At 36.2% G+C, this 16,841-nt stretch overlaps 3 protein-coding genes across 3 annotated transcripts; all 3 read left to right on the top strand.

The window, feature by feature from the left end:
• The first annotated feature begins 859 nt into the window (after positions 1-859).
• Positions 860-3,847, top strand: LOC144360394 (LITAF domain-containing protein-like). Its single transcript, XM_078013169.1, has 4 exons — positions 860-991; positions 2,314-2,463; positions 3,078-3,213; positions 3,587-3,847. The coding sequence occupies exons 2-4, from the start codon at positions 2,328-2,330 to the stop codon at positions 3,690-3,692; spliced, it is 378 nt and encodes a 125-aa protein (XP_077869295.1). The 5' UTR covers positions 860-991; positions 2,314-2,327; the 3' UTR covers positions 3,693-3,847.
• Positions 3,848-7,463: 3,616 nt separating this feature from the next.
• On the top strand, positions 7,464-8,573 carry LOC100378288 (lipopolysaccharide-induced tumor necrosis factor-alpha factor homolog). Its single transcript, XM_002739352.3, has 2 exons — positions 7,464-7,593; positions 7,953-8,573. Exons 1-2 carry the CDS (start codon positions 7,496-7,498, stop codon positions 8,068-8,070), a joined length of 216 nt encoding a protein of 71 aa, XP_002739398.2. The 5' UTR covers positions 7,464-7,495; the 3' UTR covers positions 8,071-8,573.
• A 1,157-nt stretch (positions 8,574-9,730) lies between these two features.
• LOC144360392 (lipopolysaccharide-induced tumor necrosis factor-alpha factor homolog) lies at positions 9,731-11,973 on the top strand. The gene is made up of 3 exons (XM_078013168.1): positions 9,731-10,055; positions 11,075-11,204; positions 11,431-11,973. The coding sequence occupies exons 1-3, from the start codon at positions 9,797-9,799 to the stop codon at positions 11,546-11,548; spliced, it is 507 nt and encodes a 168-aa protein (XP_077869294.1). The 5' UTR covers positions 9,731-9,796; the 3' UTR covers positions 11,549-11,973.
• Positions 11,974-16,841: the final 4,868 nt, after the last annotated feature.

Raw genomic sequence — 16,841 nt, 5'->3', positions numbered from 1 at the left:
TACCAGTTTCTATTTGTTTGCGAAATTATTTTGTCCAATTCTATGGTTAAACAAGATAATTACACAATTTACCGACCAATGCGCAATCATTATACTTGCTATTAAAAACGTGATTTAAAATTGTTCATTGAAAATACATTATATCTGCTACATGGAGATGAAATACAGTTGAAACGGGAAACATATGTCACGTGATCAGGCACTTTGCACGCATTTCCAAGATAAGTCAGTTTTTCCATGTATTACGAGTTTGAAAATATGTTTTGTGTCAATGTGCTTGATATGAAAGCAAAGGATGCAAATAATGTCTCACATGGTCGTCCCTGGGGTTAAATATCCCCCACAATTTCAGATTCAAATGAGTCAATATTTCTACGAAGAACACGTCATTTCATTATTCGTCTACATGTAATAACACGCCTCCACTTTGAAGAGTTAAGATTAAATATTTGAATTGTCTGACTGTTTGTCCCGTTACCATGAGGATGCCATGGACATTTCATTAAATGACAGTTAATCAAAACGTACGTGCAACTTATTAACACACGTTGTATGGTGTCTAGCTAAATGGTTGTGCGCGACTCGCCGAGAGAGGAGCAGGGGGAAAGGAATATAACTGCGATTGTTTGTAAATAGGAATCATCAGAGACAACATGTACATATAAAGCGTTGCGTCATATCATTCAATTACAAACTTAACGCTTGCAAGGTGAAACTGATGTTGTTTGTCACTTCCAACTTAACCCCCTAGTATATTAGGCTAGCCCGGGACCAATCTACATAAATTATGATCTCTGACATTTTTGTCTCCGATTGATTTTATGCCAAGGCAGAGCAATATTCCAGGGTAGAATCCGCGTTCAGGCTGCGAGTGGGTTGAAATTCAAAACCAAATATTTTGTGTCTGTAAGTATTAAGAGAAGGCACTCAAGTCCATATTTGCCACGCAAGACATTCACGTGATCGCAAATTCTGCTGAATAATAATCAAGGTGAGTGTGCACAAGACGATATTATTATCACTTTATTAATAGTTAAAAGTTTGCGTAAACTGTTTTTTTTTTTCTATTTCTACTTCGACGATAACATTACACCACAGAACGAGTGTCATCGTTGGCAACCTAATAGTGACGTTTGGTCGTCTCTTTCTTGCAATAAAAATGCAATGTTGTGTGATTTCTCCTCTTCGAATACTTCACGTAGATCCAACAAGACATGTTGCGATGACCACCATCTTATCAACAGTGCTGAAGTTAATTGTTTTTTCGTTCATTTGCTGATATTAGAGACGATGTAAGAAAATGACTGTGCATCTGTTTTCATAAATACACAAAACAATATCCAACAAAGACGTATATGCATAAAATGAAGTACAAACTTGCATGATTTTTTTGTATTTCTCAATTATTTAAAACGCCATCCGACAATTCTATACGATATATTCTACTTAAAAAGGTCTGTTAGTACCGGTCAATGTTGCTAGGAAAATAAACCTATTCTTAATCCTGGGTATGGGCTAGTGAATGTGTCTATTTGGGGTTGTACTTCTCTCTGAAAAATAACAACAAATAGTTGTAATGGAATATGTCAGCTAAACGTGCTGCACATTCGCAAACGAAGACAATTTTCCAATTCTATTACTCAATAGCGAATTCGTAATTATTGCAAAGTTTCGTTTAATTGTGTTTTCGCGGCCCATCAACAAAATAAACTACGATACTCGTGTAATCGAGGCTTGAATCACCTTATATGTGCAACGGGGGATGAACGTACAATGTTCTATTGTCAGGCCAGTGGGCAGAATTACTGTTATCAATTGCCATGGCAACAACCACAAACATATAACTCCCCTTATATTAAGTTGGTGTTTATAATTCACACACAGCCCAATAGTTTGATTATTTTTACTAGCAGTAGCGAATTTTGTTTAACAGTATGGCGAACCTAATAAACAACCACCTTGCTAAACGGTCCATAGACAATTACGAACATCCTCAGCGCATGGTCGCGTCTTTGAATGAATCAATTACATCTGCATTTTAGGTTCCAAGTGATGAGACTGAGATTGAGTTATGTTGGCTATTATACAGAACATGTAAGACCTCTATTCATTTTCTTTCAGCAGGCATTATGTTATCTGGGAGTCAGCGCTTAGCTTTGTCGAAGCTGACCTCACATGGGCCGCGGCATGCCTACATCATCAGGTTTATATCTGACCACTCTTATCAATTCCCATAGCAACAAACAGAACATATAGCATATATCATCTCTTATATTAAAATTAATGCAATTCATACAATCTATACGTTATCAGGTAGTAAAACAGCCATGAGTGAGAAAACGGATCTCCCACACCCAGCAGATGACGTCCCGCCTCCATCCTATCCGGGTCAAGTAGAAGGACCAGCTGATGTAGAGGATTCTAAGATGGTGGTGACGTACACAACAATCGCTGCTGCTCCAGGTACGCAGTATTAATCGAGTTTTGCAAGACTGGTGCCTGCTGGTTGGTGCCGGATATGAAACGCTGAAATATAATTATATTTATATTTCATTTTCGGGTCCTGTTCATTCGGCGAGTTCGTGAAACAAAGGAAGTCTGGCCTTAACGCAGTATACCAGTCTCGATTTTATACAGCGCAGCCAGTGGCTGTTCCCGGCTTCATGTGTCTAGTCACAGTGATGAGGGCGCATTCATTAGACGCTCTTTAAGGTTTTTGCCTCGTCGTCGTATTTGGGTTCCACCTCTCTTCGACCAAACGTATTCCTGAAGATCAGTTTTCATGTACCCCACTTTGTTCTGTAGGAAGTACTTGGATTTAAAAGAAAATGTCTTATATTCTTTGATTCTGCACGTAAGAGTTATTTTGTACTGTTCATTCCAGGACTAACATTATTAACATTTATAAACCACAAAAACGTGACACTAACTAAATTTCCCATCTGAATTGTTTTGACGTTCACAAATCATGCCAATCGATTAAAGGATTGAAAATTTCACGACCCTTCCGACTTTCAAATTATTATCTGGTGACGGACCTTATTACCTTACCACTATTTTTTTTTCTTGTGTTGTAGTTGTACATGTTGTCAGTTATAGAGAAGGTCCGGTTCGCGTACAATGTGGGCAGTGCAATGAAGAAGTCGTATCAACGGTATCTTACAAACAGGGTATTTTAACGTGGCTATTATGTTTCTTGATGTGCCTGTTTGGGTAAGCTTATTCATATATTGACCATTAGAAGCTCCACAGGGGGGGGGGGTAGAACTTACTTTTTGTATTTACTTCACCTCGTTTTGAGCTACGATGTTGTTACATGTATATGTGTGATATTCTAATACGCATGTTTATTTTTATGTGACTTTTATTGTGGATTTAGTTTGACAAAATTTACTCTGTAAAATTCTTTTCAAATTCAATCACTAAAGTTTTTAATGGTCGTCCCCCTCGGATAAGACTATACATCGACCTGCCTCGATATGGTGTATCGATTATTGTGTATCGATAAATATGTATCAAGACAATCTGACAGTGTCCATAAAACAACTCTAATTCGAGGTCGTAATTTTGTTCTATTTCACTGCAGTTGTTGGCTATGTTGTTGGATTCCCTTCTGCGTCCACGGATGCAAAGACATTGTTCACACCTGCCCGAAGTGCGGGGCGATACTCGGAAAGCATAGCAGGGTGTAGGACATCGACGAAGAACGAGGAACGTGCCAGTTGTGTGACAATCAGCTACCTGACTAGCGCCATCTGCGTTACAAAGACACGTCTCCTTTATACTTACATATAATATTCAGATAAAATAAATAAAAAATACGGGAAGAAACTTGTTACAAAGCATAGACAAATTTACTAAAAATCTGATGTATTTTTATTTGCTTCCGTATTTTTCTAATTACAATGTCTTCCAAGAATTCACAACATTACAAAATGCATTATATTATTTTTCTAAAAACGTTGTTCGTTGAAATAAGCATTACATACTGGTATGACACTTGAATCCGTCCAGAATATTAAAGCGGGGGAGTCGTCACCTGCGCATGCGTCAGATTGTCATGGCGTGTCATTGTTTACAAACAAGGGTCTACCCATGAGCCTTTGCGTTTTTAGCGTGTGTTGTTATCGTCGCTTGGGACTCAATTCCCTTGCGTGCGCAGGTGACGACATTCCCGCTTTAACATATATTTTGTAATATATCACCAATGAATAACTTTTACTTCAAGTTCTATTGTAATTATTGTAATTTATATCTATGCATATTAAATTAAGGTTATTTCGTTACACGCAAAACATGTGTTAAACACAGTGACGTCACACCAATTCAGTACCTTTATGTGAGTCAATGATAGTATCCCATCGTTTAGTCGGCACCACAGTCGGCAACACTTCATAATAATGGTATTTCCAGGGCACGACTCCACACTGATTGTTATAGACGCAGTGCAGGCAATGTATGACGTCCCACGCCACGGTGCATGGCTCGAATACTCTACGACTTGAAAATACTAGTTTCCAACGATCCGGAATCCCATTCTGTTATATAAACGAAGGTGGTTAGTTATATAAGTTGTCATAATCGTCGCACCCGTTCTGTTTGATATGGGTCCCATGCGACTAGTACAACGTGTGTAAAATACATTGTTTATATAAAATGATCTCGAACAAGTCTTGTACAACATATGTGGCTCTTTTTATAAGATGTTTAAAGGATCCTGAACAGTACAGAAAGACCGTGACGTCACCCGTATTTAACATTTATATCATATCTTCGAGGTTCAATGTCTAAAGGGCAAACACTGACGGATCTGCAATCGAGTGGTTGTAATTCACTGTGCAAGCTTTACTCCCGTGACCCAAAACCAGCGTACGAATCGGATTCATCCATCGTTGAAAACTGGTCCACCTAAACATATAGCGTCCAAATACAACGCCAACAATTACAACAGGTCGCCACACTACCGCTAACAATATGTCAGAAAAGTCATCTATACACGATAAGGAAGACATAGGCGGTGTCATTGTTGAAAAGAACCAGATAGAAGGTAGGACATTTTATCTCAGATGCCTATCACGCTTATTAGATATATTCACGCTAGTCTGATCTGTCGAGGCCATCACTTCAAGTTTCGTACGACCATGGTACGACTAACCGTGAGTGTAGACTGAATCTGTGACAGAGTCTTCATTCCCGGCAAAACACATATATTGTGTTTATTCTAGACAATTAAAATCGAATCATGTTTATTTGTGCCTGCCTCGCAGACCGAATTGCCCCCTTAAATCCAGGTATGCTATTTCGCATGGTGTTGACTGACGTCAACGGCCCTAGCGCAATTGTATTTTGCATCACAGATGTCGAACGAGTCACAGAGAATTGACCAGTTCCTAGCTCTTAGAGTAGAAATTAAGGCGAGAGTGATTTGGTTTGTGAGAATGAACGATTTTAAACCTCAGAAATTTGCAATAGCCATGGATACGATGTGAATACTTGACAGATAACAAACAACACAAACATAAACTCAGACATTTCTTATTGTATATTTGTTTAATTTATTGACACAACCTAAATGATACCTGCTAGGGTTACAGTGTACGGATTTATTTACAACCATAGATTAATGAGATTAATACCTACATCAGGGAGCTGTAATGAGAGCTCTCTGCCTACATGCAACAACTACATTCAGACACGATAATAAATACATACATGTTCTATATAATTTGTTCACGCCTCTAAATATGAATCACCCAATCAGCCTACCATCACTCAAGTTCCCTGTACTGTACAAATCATAATTCCAACTCTGATCGTTTTGTCAATTTTCAGCTTATCATAAAAGCCAACATTGTTAAATGATAATAGTTCGGTGTTATTTGTGAGACTGACGATCTAAGGTATCGACAAACGGGATTTTCCCCAGAACTTGATGCCGTCCCACATACTAGGTCTATGTTTCTGTGTAAACCCAAACAAATGTAAAATACCTCTGGCACACCAATGTCATTGCAATGACAAGTGACAGTGTAGTTTTTTTTTTCCCACTAAATATCTAAAGTTACACGCGGTTCAAGTTGTCATTCGTCGTGACTTCAAACAGTGGCGTTTAATAGTTTACGTCACGACATGACATGTTCGTAGCGTATATTAATATTAAAATATATGAAAAATAATAAAATGAATACGATAAGTATGATATCTGCTCCGTGTCTGAGGTGCCAGGAATATCCCACAGTCACACAATTGTCACTGAGCGTATAAGTTCCCCACAGCAATTGAAAACGCCTGCTTTCCGTTGCTATGCAAGGGTGGCCAGGGTATGAGTTTGACTTAGACTGGAAACTTGAATAAAGTGATTATGTAAAGACTGAATTATTTTCATGCGATGATATCCAATTAGTGTGCTGATTATAAAACCAACACATACCATACGCAGATGATAAATCGGCGGTCATTTGAGTCAATTAGAACACTACGATCAAAGATTTTCCGCTTTCGACATTGTGAAATTCCTTCGTTTTTAAAGGGAAAACCTAAAATCATATTTATCTAGTTATTGTTCATATTTTGTTTTTCATTTTTTTTCATTAAATAACAATGAAGGAAAGAATTTCACAAAGTTGAAAACGGAAAGTATTTATATCGCAGTGTTTTACAAGCATGTGCGTATATTTCCATGGTAACAGTGAACAACATTTATGCTGTGTGCCATGATGCCGTATTCTGAGAAAATTACCCAAATGTTAACCAAATTGCCACTTTTCAACAATGGTGACAGCTTTTTAAATACGACCATTTTCTAGAAAAAATGGTGACGCCAAAATTTATTTGAAGACAACATCCCAGTTGACAGTAAAATTTGCCGCAAAATTGATAAATTCTGGATGTTTTCATGAACCCATTGGTATAGTTTGTTTGGGTACTCAATTATTGTTTTTAATTTGAAACAGTTAAGCGATCATTATTAAAATCAGTGTTTAATGTGCATGTTAAAACATTTTTCCGATTGTTTGAATTGCATTTTGTTATAAAATACAATCCTTGCTTGCGATCATTGTCTCACAATTGAACGCGTTGAACGCCGCTAGATGGACATTATTTTCCTGATTCGCGCCCCCTAGTGGCGAAGCGACTATTGACGTCATAAGACATTGGTAACGTAACAAGTAATGTTATCAACATTTTAAGTTGTGCAGTCGTCCATCGTGTACGTAGAACATAAAGAATCACATTTCATTGAAGGGCGACAACAGATCAAAGTGTGGTCGACGATGTGACATCGCTTCTTGCAGCAATTCATATAAGCAATTCGTCACTAGAGGGCGCGAGTTAGGGTTTACGTATAGTATTTTTATAATCCTTGCCCCCAAATCGTGTTCTGTTATGAGGTGACTTTTGTATGTCACTTCACTTATCGATTTTAAAAATAAACACATTATGTATATCTTTTGTAGATGAAAAACTGTTTCTATTCAACGAAACCCCTCTCAGAATGGAGTGCAACAAGTGCGACAAGCAGGTCCTCACCTCCACTCATTACAAGACCGGTCCGTTTACATTTCTTTCCTGTTGTGTCTTGAGTGCCTTCTGGTAAGTACGGCATGGTCAAATGCATTCGTATAGGTTACGCGTTAGGGATTTCGAATAATGGACTACTTGGTTACTTTCTCACTCATTGCCTTCTTTCATGAGTGCAGATTGTTGATATAGATCAGATAGTATCAGTCAATTGCTTGTAAAAACAAAGTGTTGAATCTCGCTATGTTATGTTTAAAACCGCTTGTGACATAATAGTTTTGACTTATAACTTGAATTAACTGGATGCGCCGAGTTTCACCAACTGAAACCAACTGTGTTTCAATTGGTTCGAGAAGCATTTTTTTTCTTTTCAAATTCTCACAAGTGATTATAGTGACGTCACATACTATTGTATTCTGCATCTTTTGCAGTTTATGGTGCGGTTGCTGCTTGGCTCCTTTTTTTAAAGACGGGTTTAAAGATGTCAGCCACTCCTGTCCGCATTGTGAGCAGGTGCTTGGTGTCTGGAAACGAGAGAAGGGCGACTGAACTGCAATGAACGCGATAATTGAATGGTTGTTCATATCCCTGTTTAATTTCAGAACCATCCCTTAGTACATGCACAATTTATGCGTCGATATTATTTGTAGGTAGTAATTTCACATTTGTTATATGTTATTTGTTTACTTATGTTACTGTACGGTGAAATCTACGATTGCGATGGCCGTCGCGATGCATCGTGTTCGACGTGAGTCCCACACGACGTATACGACGCGTGTATGCATGAAATTAGAATATGCACTCCACGACGACCACCATCCTTCAATCTGTTAATATTTCAGTGTGTATACCGCTATTCCCTCATTGTATCAGCCTGATTTTAGCCAATCAAATGCCTTACATAAGTCTGCTGATAAGAGACAGTCAATCACTGTTGGATGGAAACTAGCCTTACAGATAGATCTCTATTGTATTTCGTAACTGGTTCATCTTTAATTTTTAATGCATATGCGTACAATAGGTGCTTAAATAAAGACTACAGTTATCATCTATCATCTGTTTATTTCTTAGAACTAAAACAAACGCCACCTTTTCAGCGTAATTAGATAAATTAAATCGCAAATATGGCAATTAGTATGACGTCATAGTTTGTGCAGAATTTTTGAAATATTTATGATCATATACTTCGAAATAAATCCTTTGATTGTCATTTCTAAATCAAAAATATAGATCGTTGAGATAAGAGTGGTATCGCGCCACGTGAGTAAATATAGCGATTAACACAGACTATAGTCATGCGAAGTTATGTTTAAAGTTATAATTGATGATGACAAGATCCTTCTCTGTCACGTGTCGATGCCTTATCACTAACAGATCAGCTGTTTTAGTCAGAATGAATACGCCCCATTGTTCCTTCGACAATCTTAACAAATTACGACGACCCAACAATATACAACCATTACGGGTCGCATAACCACATAGTTGGAGAGGGCAATTATTTTAATCCGCCTAAGGGGTCTGATAATTTGTGTGACTGATTGAAGATTATGACAAATGTATTAAACGCCTTCCTTCTAACCGTGAGTCAACAATGGCATGCTTTTGAGGTGACTAATCAGTGTTTATTCATTTAGTCCCCAGCACCTCATCAACCATGCCAAAAATCTTATGAATATTAATCAAAATATTCCGTTATGACCTGAAATGCCGAGGGGTCATTGATCTCTTATCTCCGAGCGGCCATCTTTGTTTGTATAGCAATTCTACACTCGTGACAACAAAACACTACTTAGGTCACTGTTCACAATGACCCATATATGACGAGCTTCGTTAAAAACACTTGTACGCCTAGCATTGCTTCTCAATAAGATTTAAGTAATTATTATAATGTAGTTATTCACCCCGACGAATAAAAAGTTTAACATTCCTCATTTACCGCAGTAAATATGTTTAGTTTAGGGGACGTCAATTATTGAATGAGTAAACACCATTTCGGCATTATGGTAATAATGTATATGGGATTTATCTGAGGGGTGTCGCTACTATCATAATACCGAATTTTAAGCGAGCGGATAAAATAAAGAATACCGGTTCCTGCGCAAGTAAATGTTTTGCGTATTTGTATGATCGAGATGAATTTATGACAGCGTGACAACAGCATACTGATTCAGCGTCAGGTGACCTAGTGTCAACACTACCGACTACATCACAATAGACGTCATTACTACCATACTGAGTGACGACCTACGAGATCTTCACAACCATCGAGCTCACCATGACGGACCCCCCGCCAGATTACAGTCTCACCGTCGTTTCTCAACCACCGTCTTCCCACTCCACACAAGGCGTCAATGTTCCACAGCCTGCCGATAACCCAAGTTATCCACGACAACCACCCATCGTATACAATACACAACTCGGGTACCCCCAACAGCAAGGGTATCCAGTACAGGGGTACCAAACTCCACAGTTGCAAACCAAAGAGGGTCACCCAATACCCCCTCTACCACCAGGAACGCTCAATGTACTTCCAGGTAAGAAAGAACAATGCGTCTAGTCTATGGAATCGTTTATAAAACAGGTTGGTCTACTCGCTTTGGTTTAATAACTTGTATTGTACTTTAGTATATCAAATATTAACATTCGTGCTGTGTATCGGTTAATAAGTAATTACTTATATTATTATATTACAATATTTATGTTTGGACAAACTTTGTCGTTATTTATTATCAGATCAATTCAAACGTTTAGTGTACTATAAAACGAGTTAGGAGTGGGTCGTTAAGTTCTAAATCAGTTCTTATTCTACAAAATAAAATATTTTGTGTAAGTGGTATATTTAATGCCGCTCACTTTATTTCAAACTTCTTGAATGCCTGCTGCCTTAGAGGTATTCATTAATTGTATACGTATGAAGGATGGACAAATACTTGGCAAGGTGATGATAAATAAGCGAAGAACATCATTAAGACGTGCTCCATAAAAACTTTTTATATGTATATATTGTATTTTATTATTTTTAATCCCTTGTTTGGTATTTCGATATTTCATCAAATACAAAAAGAACACGACATTTTTGTCGGATTTCTATGTTGGTGATTAGTTAGCTCTTTTCTCGTGACATGATAGACGATTCAGTGATTTGGTTAGTGTCTTCGGTGGTCGTCGCGCGGCGTCCTGTTCGCCATGATGGGACTCATAGCGACGTATACAACGCGTGGAAAATACATTGTTTGTTTAAATGCGCTGTGTGACGACCACAGCCCTTTAATAGGCGAGCTCCCGGTCATTGTTTCATGGTTGCCAGGTTACTTGGTTACGTGCGAGGCAGAAAAAAGAAGGGGATGGTAAATTTTTCAACCGGTTGTCAAGAATTCCGTTTGTCTATTTTTTTCGTAATTATGAATTTACGTACGGATACCAACATTTTATTGTGTGAGTGTGTATGAATGTAAAACACGTTTTCTATATTTTATGAAAAGTTTGTAAACTTTCAAGGTTACAGAATCAATTTGACCGTTTGGAAATTGACGTTTTATCATGTGCTTAACAGGTCAACAACAATGGGGAGAGGCGCCCTCACAGGCGTATTGTGGCAACTGTAATAAAAGTGTGATGACAGACACAGTGTATAAAGCTGGTACATTTACCTGGATATCCGCCGGTATAATTTGCCTGTTTTGGTGAGTGAACTTTCAACTTTAACCCTATGTCAACTGTAGTCATTTTCTTTTATCTACTTGCTCCAAAATTAACAAAATATCACCACAAACACATCAATGTGTACGAAATGTTGGTTATTTTGAATAATTACAAAGCAGTTTACGTGAAACTTGATCATACGTCTTTTGTTATTATTATCCTATGTACACACTTAGTATATTTTCTCATATTATTCATTTATTCCAGTCTCTGGTGTGGATGCTGTCTTATCCCATTCTGCATCAAAAGTTTCAAAGACGTTCACCATTCCTGTCCGGAGTGCAAAACAAAGCTTGGCGTGTTCCACCGTGATAAGGGATTGTAAATAACGCCGTCATCTTGACATAATTGGTGTGTTTTTTCTAAAAATATGGGTTGAAAAAGAATAATACATCACACATTTTCATATATACGCTCCGTTAATAGAGACAGTTTGATGGAAAGTTATAAAACAAATACGAGTCATTATATGTAATTCAATATATATAGTTGTGCACTTTGCGCCCTCGACGACGAATACTCGAACTACATTTTGCCAACCTTGAGAAGTCAAGAAAGGTAACATTCGGCACGATGTCTGTAGATTAGTTTGTATGAAAAACATCTAAAATGAATTAAAGGGCGGATGAATAATGACACAGGGAAACTAGAGATTAAAGGTAATTTATACAAATATGATTTCAATAATTCTATTATGTATTTCTATATTTGATGTTTTATAGTAAATAAAGGTGTGTGTGCATTTATAAACATTTTTTTATGACATTACCTTGATATTGCGAACTGAAAGGATATTTCAGCACTAACAATGGTCAAACAGTTAGTGAATTAACTCGCAACGTCATCAAAATGCCACCTTCCCCATAAATCCGGGAGAGGATACTTATGTACCTAGAAATGTGTACTATGATGTGTGTTTAAGAGGTTTGGAACGTGGTCATAGTTTTTATTTTATTTCTTTATTCCGCACTATATGGCCACCGGCCTAAAGTACTGTTACATTTCAAAACTTAAATTACACACGGTCGTTTTAAAATTACAAGATACATATACTTCAAATCATACTTCCATTTCAGTTTCTCTGTAATGAAAACTCTTAAACAAATATTTACCCAAACTTAGTAAAATATACGAGTTAGTACTCTGTAGCAATGCAATGAATTTCATCTTGGTTGGTGATGAAAAATAATATTTTGGTAAGAATTTTTGTCTAAGTGCTTCATATTTTGGAAAAACCATAGTAAAATGATATTCGTCCTCTGTGACCCTGCAACCAAATGGACATAATCTTTGATCACATGGAATACCCAATGTTCTACCATTTTCAATTTCTAGGGGATGACAGGAAATTCTAAGTCTAGTTATAGCACATGAATACATAGGAGTAGCCAACGAAATAGCAGCAAGATATCTTTCATATATTAAATCTTGTTTAAGCATGCAATATGTTTGAAGCTTTACATTTTTATTAATTTCTGCACACCAATTCTGTCTAGATATATCAAAACATCTTCTTTTAAATTCACTGAAGAACATCTCGCTATTATCAATTCTTTGTTCATACCATACATGTCCATAACCAGATGTACATAAAATATTTTTTACCTCTAAAGCCCAACACCTAGACCCCCTTCTGCTTTATGGTATAGATAATTATAACATTCCTTTAAAATAGCTGAGCCGCCCTCTTGAATCAGTTTCAGCCAAAATCTGACCATTTCAATATTAACATAAACTCTAACTGAGTGTCACCCTAATTCACCCCTTACTGCAGCATTGGAAGAGTTGAAACTAACTCTCAATAGAAATTTACAAAACTTATTTTGTACTTTTTCTATGTCAGATATTACACCCCGCATTCCCCACACACAACTACCGTATAACAAAATTGGCAATATTTTACAGTCAAATACTTTGCATGCAAGATCAGGCTGCAGTCCCCCCCCCAACCCCATAATGTTTTTTTCCAAACAAAATAGTGCTTTTCTAGCTCGCTCCGAGATATCTTTCTGTGTTTGAAACCATTTTCCCAAACTCGAAAAAACTATGCCTAAATAATTATATTTTGCTACAATTTCAATTTCTTTACCCCTCAGAAACCATTTTTCATATTTTTTTTCAGACAACCCCCTTTTCGGAAAACAATTATTTTTGATTTTTTCAGATTAATATTCAGTCTCCATTTTAGACAATAATCCACTAAGTTATTAAGTAATCTTTGTAATCCAACAGGTGTGCTGCTGAACAACACCAAATCATCCGCATATAACAAATAAACAAGTTTTAAAGTATTTATATACACAACTGATTCCTGTCCTTGTTGGAGGGCACTCTTAAGGTCATTTATATAAAAGCAAAATAGTAAAGGTGATATAACAGAACCCTGCTGTAGCCCAACATTAATATGGAAAAATTCAGTAACTCCCTTTGGGTTTTTCATAGCAGCCTTAATATTTTGATACATAGAATAAAGTGATTTAAAGAGTTTCCCCTTAATCCCAATTTTTGACAACTTATAAAATAATGAACAATGGTGTACTCTATCAAATGCATTTTCATAATCAATAAAGGCACAATAGAATCTAGCTCCAAGAGTATAAACATATTTTTCTACAAGGGTGTAGAGAACAAAAATATTATTCAAAGTTGATTTACCTTTTTGAAATCCACTTTGTTCCTCAATTATTTTATTATATCGATTCAACCAATTACTTAACCTATCACTGAGAATACTTGTGTATACTTTACTTATAGTATTCAAAAGCATTATACTTCGATAGTTTGCTGGGTCATCCCTGCAACCATTTTTGTACACTGGGGAAATTAATCCCCTGCTCCATTCTATAGGAAACACCCCTTGATCAAACACTTTGTTATATAGACTGTACAACAGATCACAGATGTCTAAAGGTGCAAATTTCCAAAACTCAGAAGGAATTCCATCTGGGCCAGGTGATTTATTAGCCTTCAGTTTATCCAAATTTTTCTTCACCTCTGTCATAGTAATTGGTTGGTTAAATTCTACTAATTCCAAATCTACATCAGGTATACCAATATTCTCTATATCTAAATCAGTCATATAATCTTCGATTGATGCGTAAAAATCATTGTAATTTTCATTTTTCATAAGAATCGGGTAAACAAATTAGTAAAATAATGTGACCATTCCTCCATAGTAATATTTTCTGAAACATTAATTTTATGTTGCTTAAGTTTCTGCCAAAATTTATGAGAGTTTTTCTGTTTGGACAGGTTAATTAGTTCATCCCTTCTGAGCTTTTGAAATTCTGCTGTTTTCTCTGTAATGAGTTTTTGATAGGATTGTTTAGATAGAAGGTAATATTCAAGACTGTTCTGACTTTTTGTATGTCTATAATGATTAAGTGCTTTACTGACTGCACGTTTGGTGATTAAACATTCTTTATCAAACCAAAAATTTCGAAAACACTCATTTAACTGTTTTGACTTGCACACCATATATTTTCCACAAGTATAAATAATATTAGTTAAATTAGTAGTCATCTATATTTCCTTCTATCACATTCTCATAAAACTCATGACTTAGATTTCTAATGCCCTCAGAATTAAAATTATTTCTATAAACATTTGCTTTTTTAGTATCCCATTTTAGTTTATTCAGATTCTCAGTATTATGATGGACAGTATCAATAGTACTATTTTCATGCTTGGAAGACAGCATCATGGTAAGTTAAAGTGATAGATGGTCTGATTCAATTCTATTACCAATGGAAAAACCCATAAAATTTGAGAGATTATTTAGGCTTGTTAAAATATAATCAACTACACTAGTGTCTATACCTGAAACATAAGTAAAATTTCCACTCCCTGTTTGTTTGTTTAAAGTTCTCCCCTCTTATTTTAAGCATGAAGCCACAGTAACGACCTGTATGTTGAAGGTATGCATAGTTGTCACGTGATTGATCCCGATCTCGAAATGAAAAAAAATATCAATTGTAAACTTCTAATTAATCGTTTGGTTTCAAACTTGAATATATGGAATTTTTTAGTGGGTGTGGATACTCAAGTTCAAGTTACTATTTCCACTGGATAATTTTCTGTCCCCCAAAACTGTGGTAATTTCTGTACATTCTTTCATACCGATCTACAAAGGCATGAAGAGCGACTTTTCTCTAATAGAATGAAAAGATCTCTTGGCTAATTAAATAATTGTAATGTTCAAAAATGTTTGAATATATTGTATTAAATATATTTCATATATAGTTCCTATGTCAAATCAAGTAAATACAGTGACGTAGAGGGTGGTGTGGGTCATACCGGCCTGTAAGAGAATGAAGAGCGAATTTTCTCTAATTGATTGAAAGGATCGCTTGGCTAATTAAATACTTGAAATGTTCAAAACTGTTTGCATACATTGTTTTAAATAAATGTTATAGCTTCTATGTCAAATCAAGTAAATGCAGTGACGTAGATGGTGTTTGCCTGTAAGGGAACGAAGAGCGACTTTTCTCTAATGGAATGAAAAGATGGCTTGCCTATTTAAATAATTTAATTGTTCAAACGATAGTAAAACATTGTAGTTTATATATCAAATACATGAAATACAGAGACATTAGTAGTCGGTTCATGTCTAACGGCTAACAGTGTGAGTGCGTATGGTGTCAGGGTAGCCTGACAAGTTGGCGTGAGTGGCGCCCTGGGCTGATGTGGGGTTCGCAACAGTCCAGGGCGCCAATCACGACAACTTTTCAGGCTAGGTGTCAGTGAAGCTTGTGCAAATGAGCTAGTGTGTCGATTTCGGGGGGGGTACTCACATAGTTTATTAATAGTTTATTTATTTAGGGGCAGCTGATAGATTTTTGAAATGATTTTCTCTGGCACTGAAACAATTATAGATGTAGCTTGCTAGTTTTGTTATTTTTTGGCTGTTATTGCTTGTTAGCATTGTAATCAATTTATTGGTATTTGTGTTGTTGCAATGTATTTCCTTCAACATTTCAGTTCTCTCATTTTCATACAGCTTGCATTCAAGCAAGAAAAGCAATTCGTCTTCAAACTCATTTTGGTCGAAAGCAGTGCACTTTCTACCACTGCAAGGATTTTTTTGTATCATCCTTTATCTATTTTTCTAATTCTCAATTTTGTTAATGCTAACAATATTAAAGATACTATTCATACTGGCATTTTTTCTTTAGCAGTCAAGATATACGCAGCTTATTCTTTTGGTTATTGTTTTATTATATCATCATGCATTTGTTCTCGACTCTTGTTTTCAAATACTTTTTTGAGTTTAATGCAAATTGTGTTGATTAAATTGGTGTTATAGTTTGGATCATTATTTTCCCATTTCCAGATAGTGCAAAATATTTTTGATACCAGATACCCAATTAAGTATACCTTTACCATCAATCTCTATGCCAAGTCTGTATGCTTCATGGACTAGTGTGTTTTCATTGTTTGTTTTTATTTTAAGCCAATATTTTATCATTTGTTTTATACTAGTCAGTAGGGTGTCTACCTAATTCTAAAATACATGCCAAATTACTGGCTTTACAGTTTACCTGTAAAATGTATTTGCACAATTTGGTAGCCCACTATCAAAAATATCTTTAATTTGTACTCAGTCGCTCGTCCAGATT

This window comes from Saccoglossus kowalevskii, chromosome 18 (genome assembly GCF_978046115.1).
Source record: "Saccoglossus kowalevskii chromosome 18, keSacKowa6.1, whole genome shotgun sequence".
Lineage (NCBI taxonomy): Eukaryota > Metazoa > Hemichordata > Enteropneusta > Harrimaniidae > Saccoglossus > Saccoglossus kowalevskii.
Note: the sequence above shows the minus strand (reverse complement) of the source record. Positions and strands in the feature narration are given on the sequence as shown.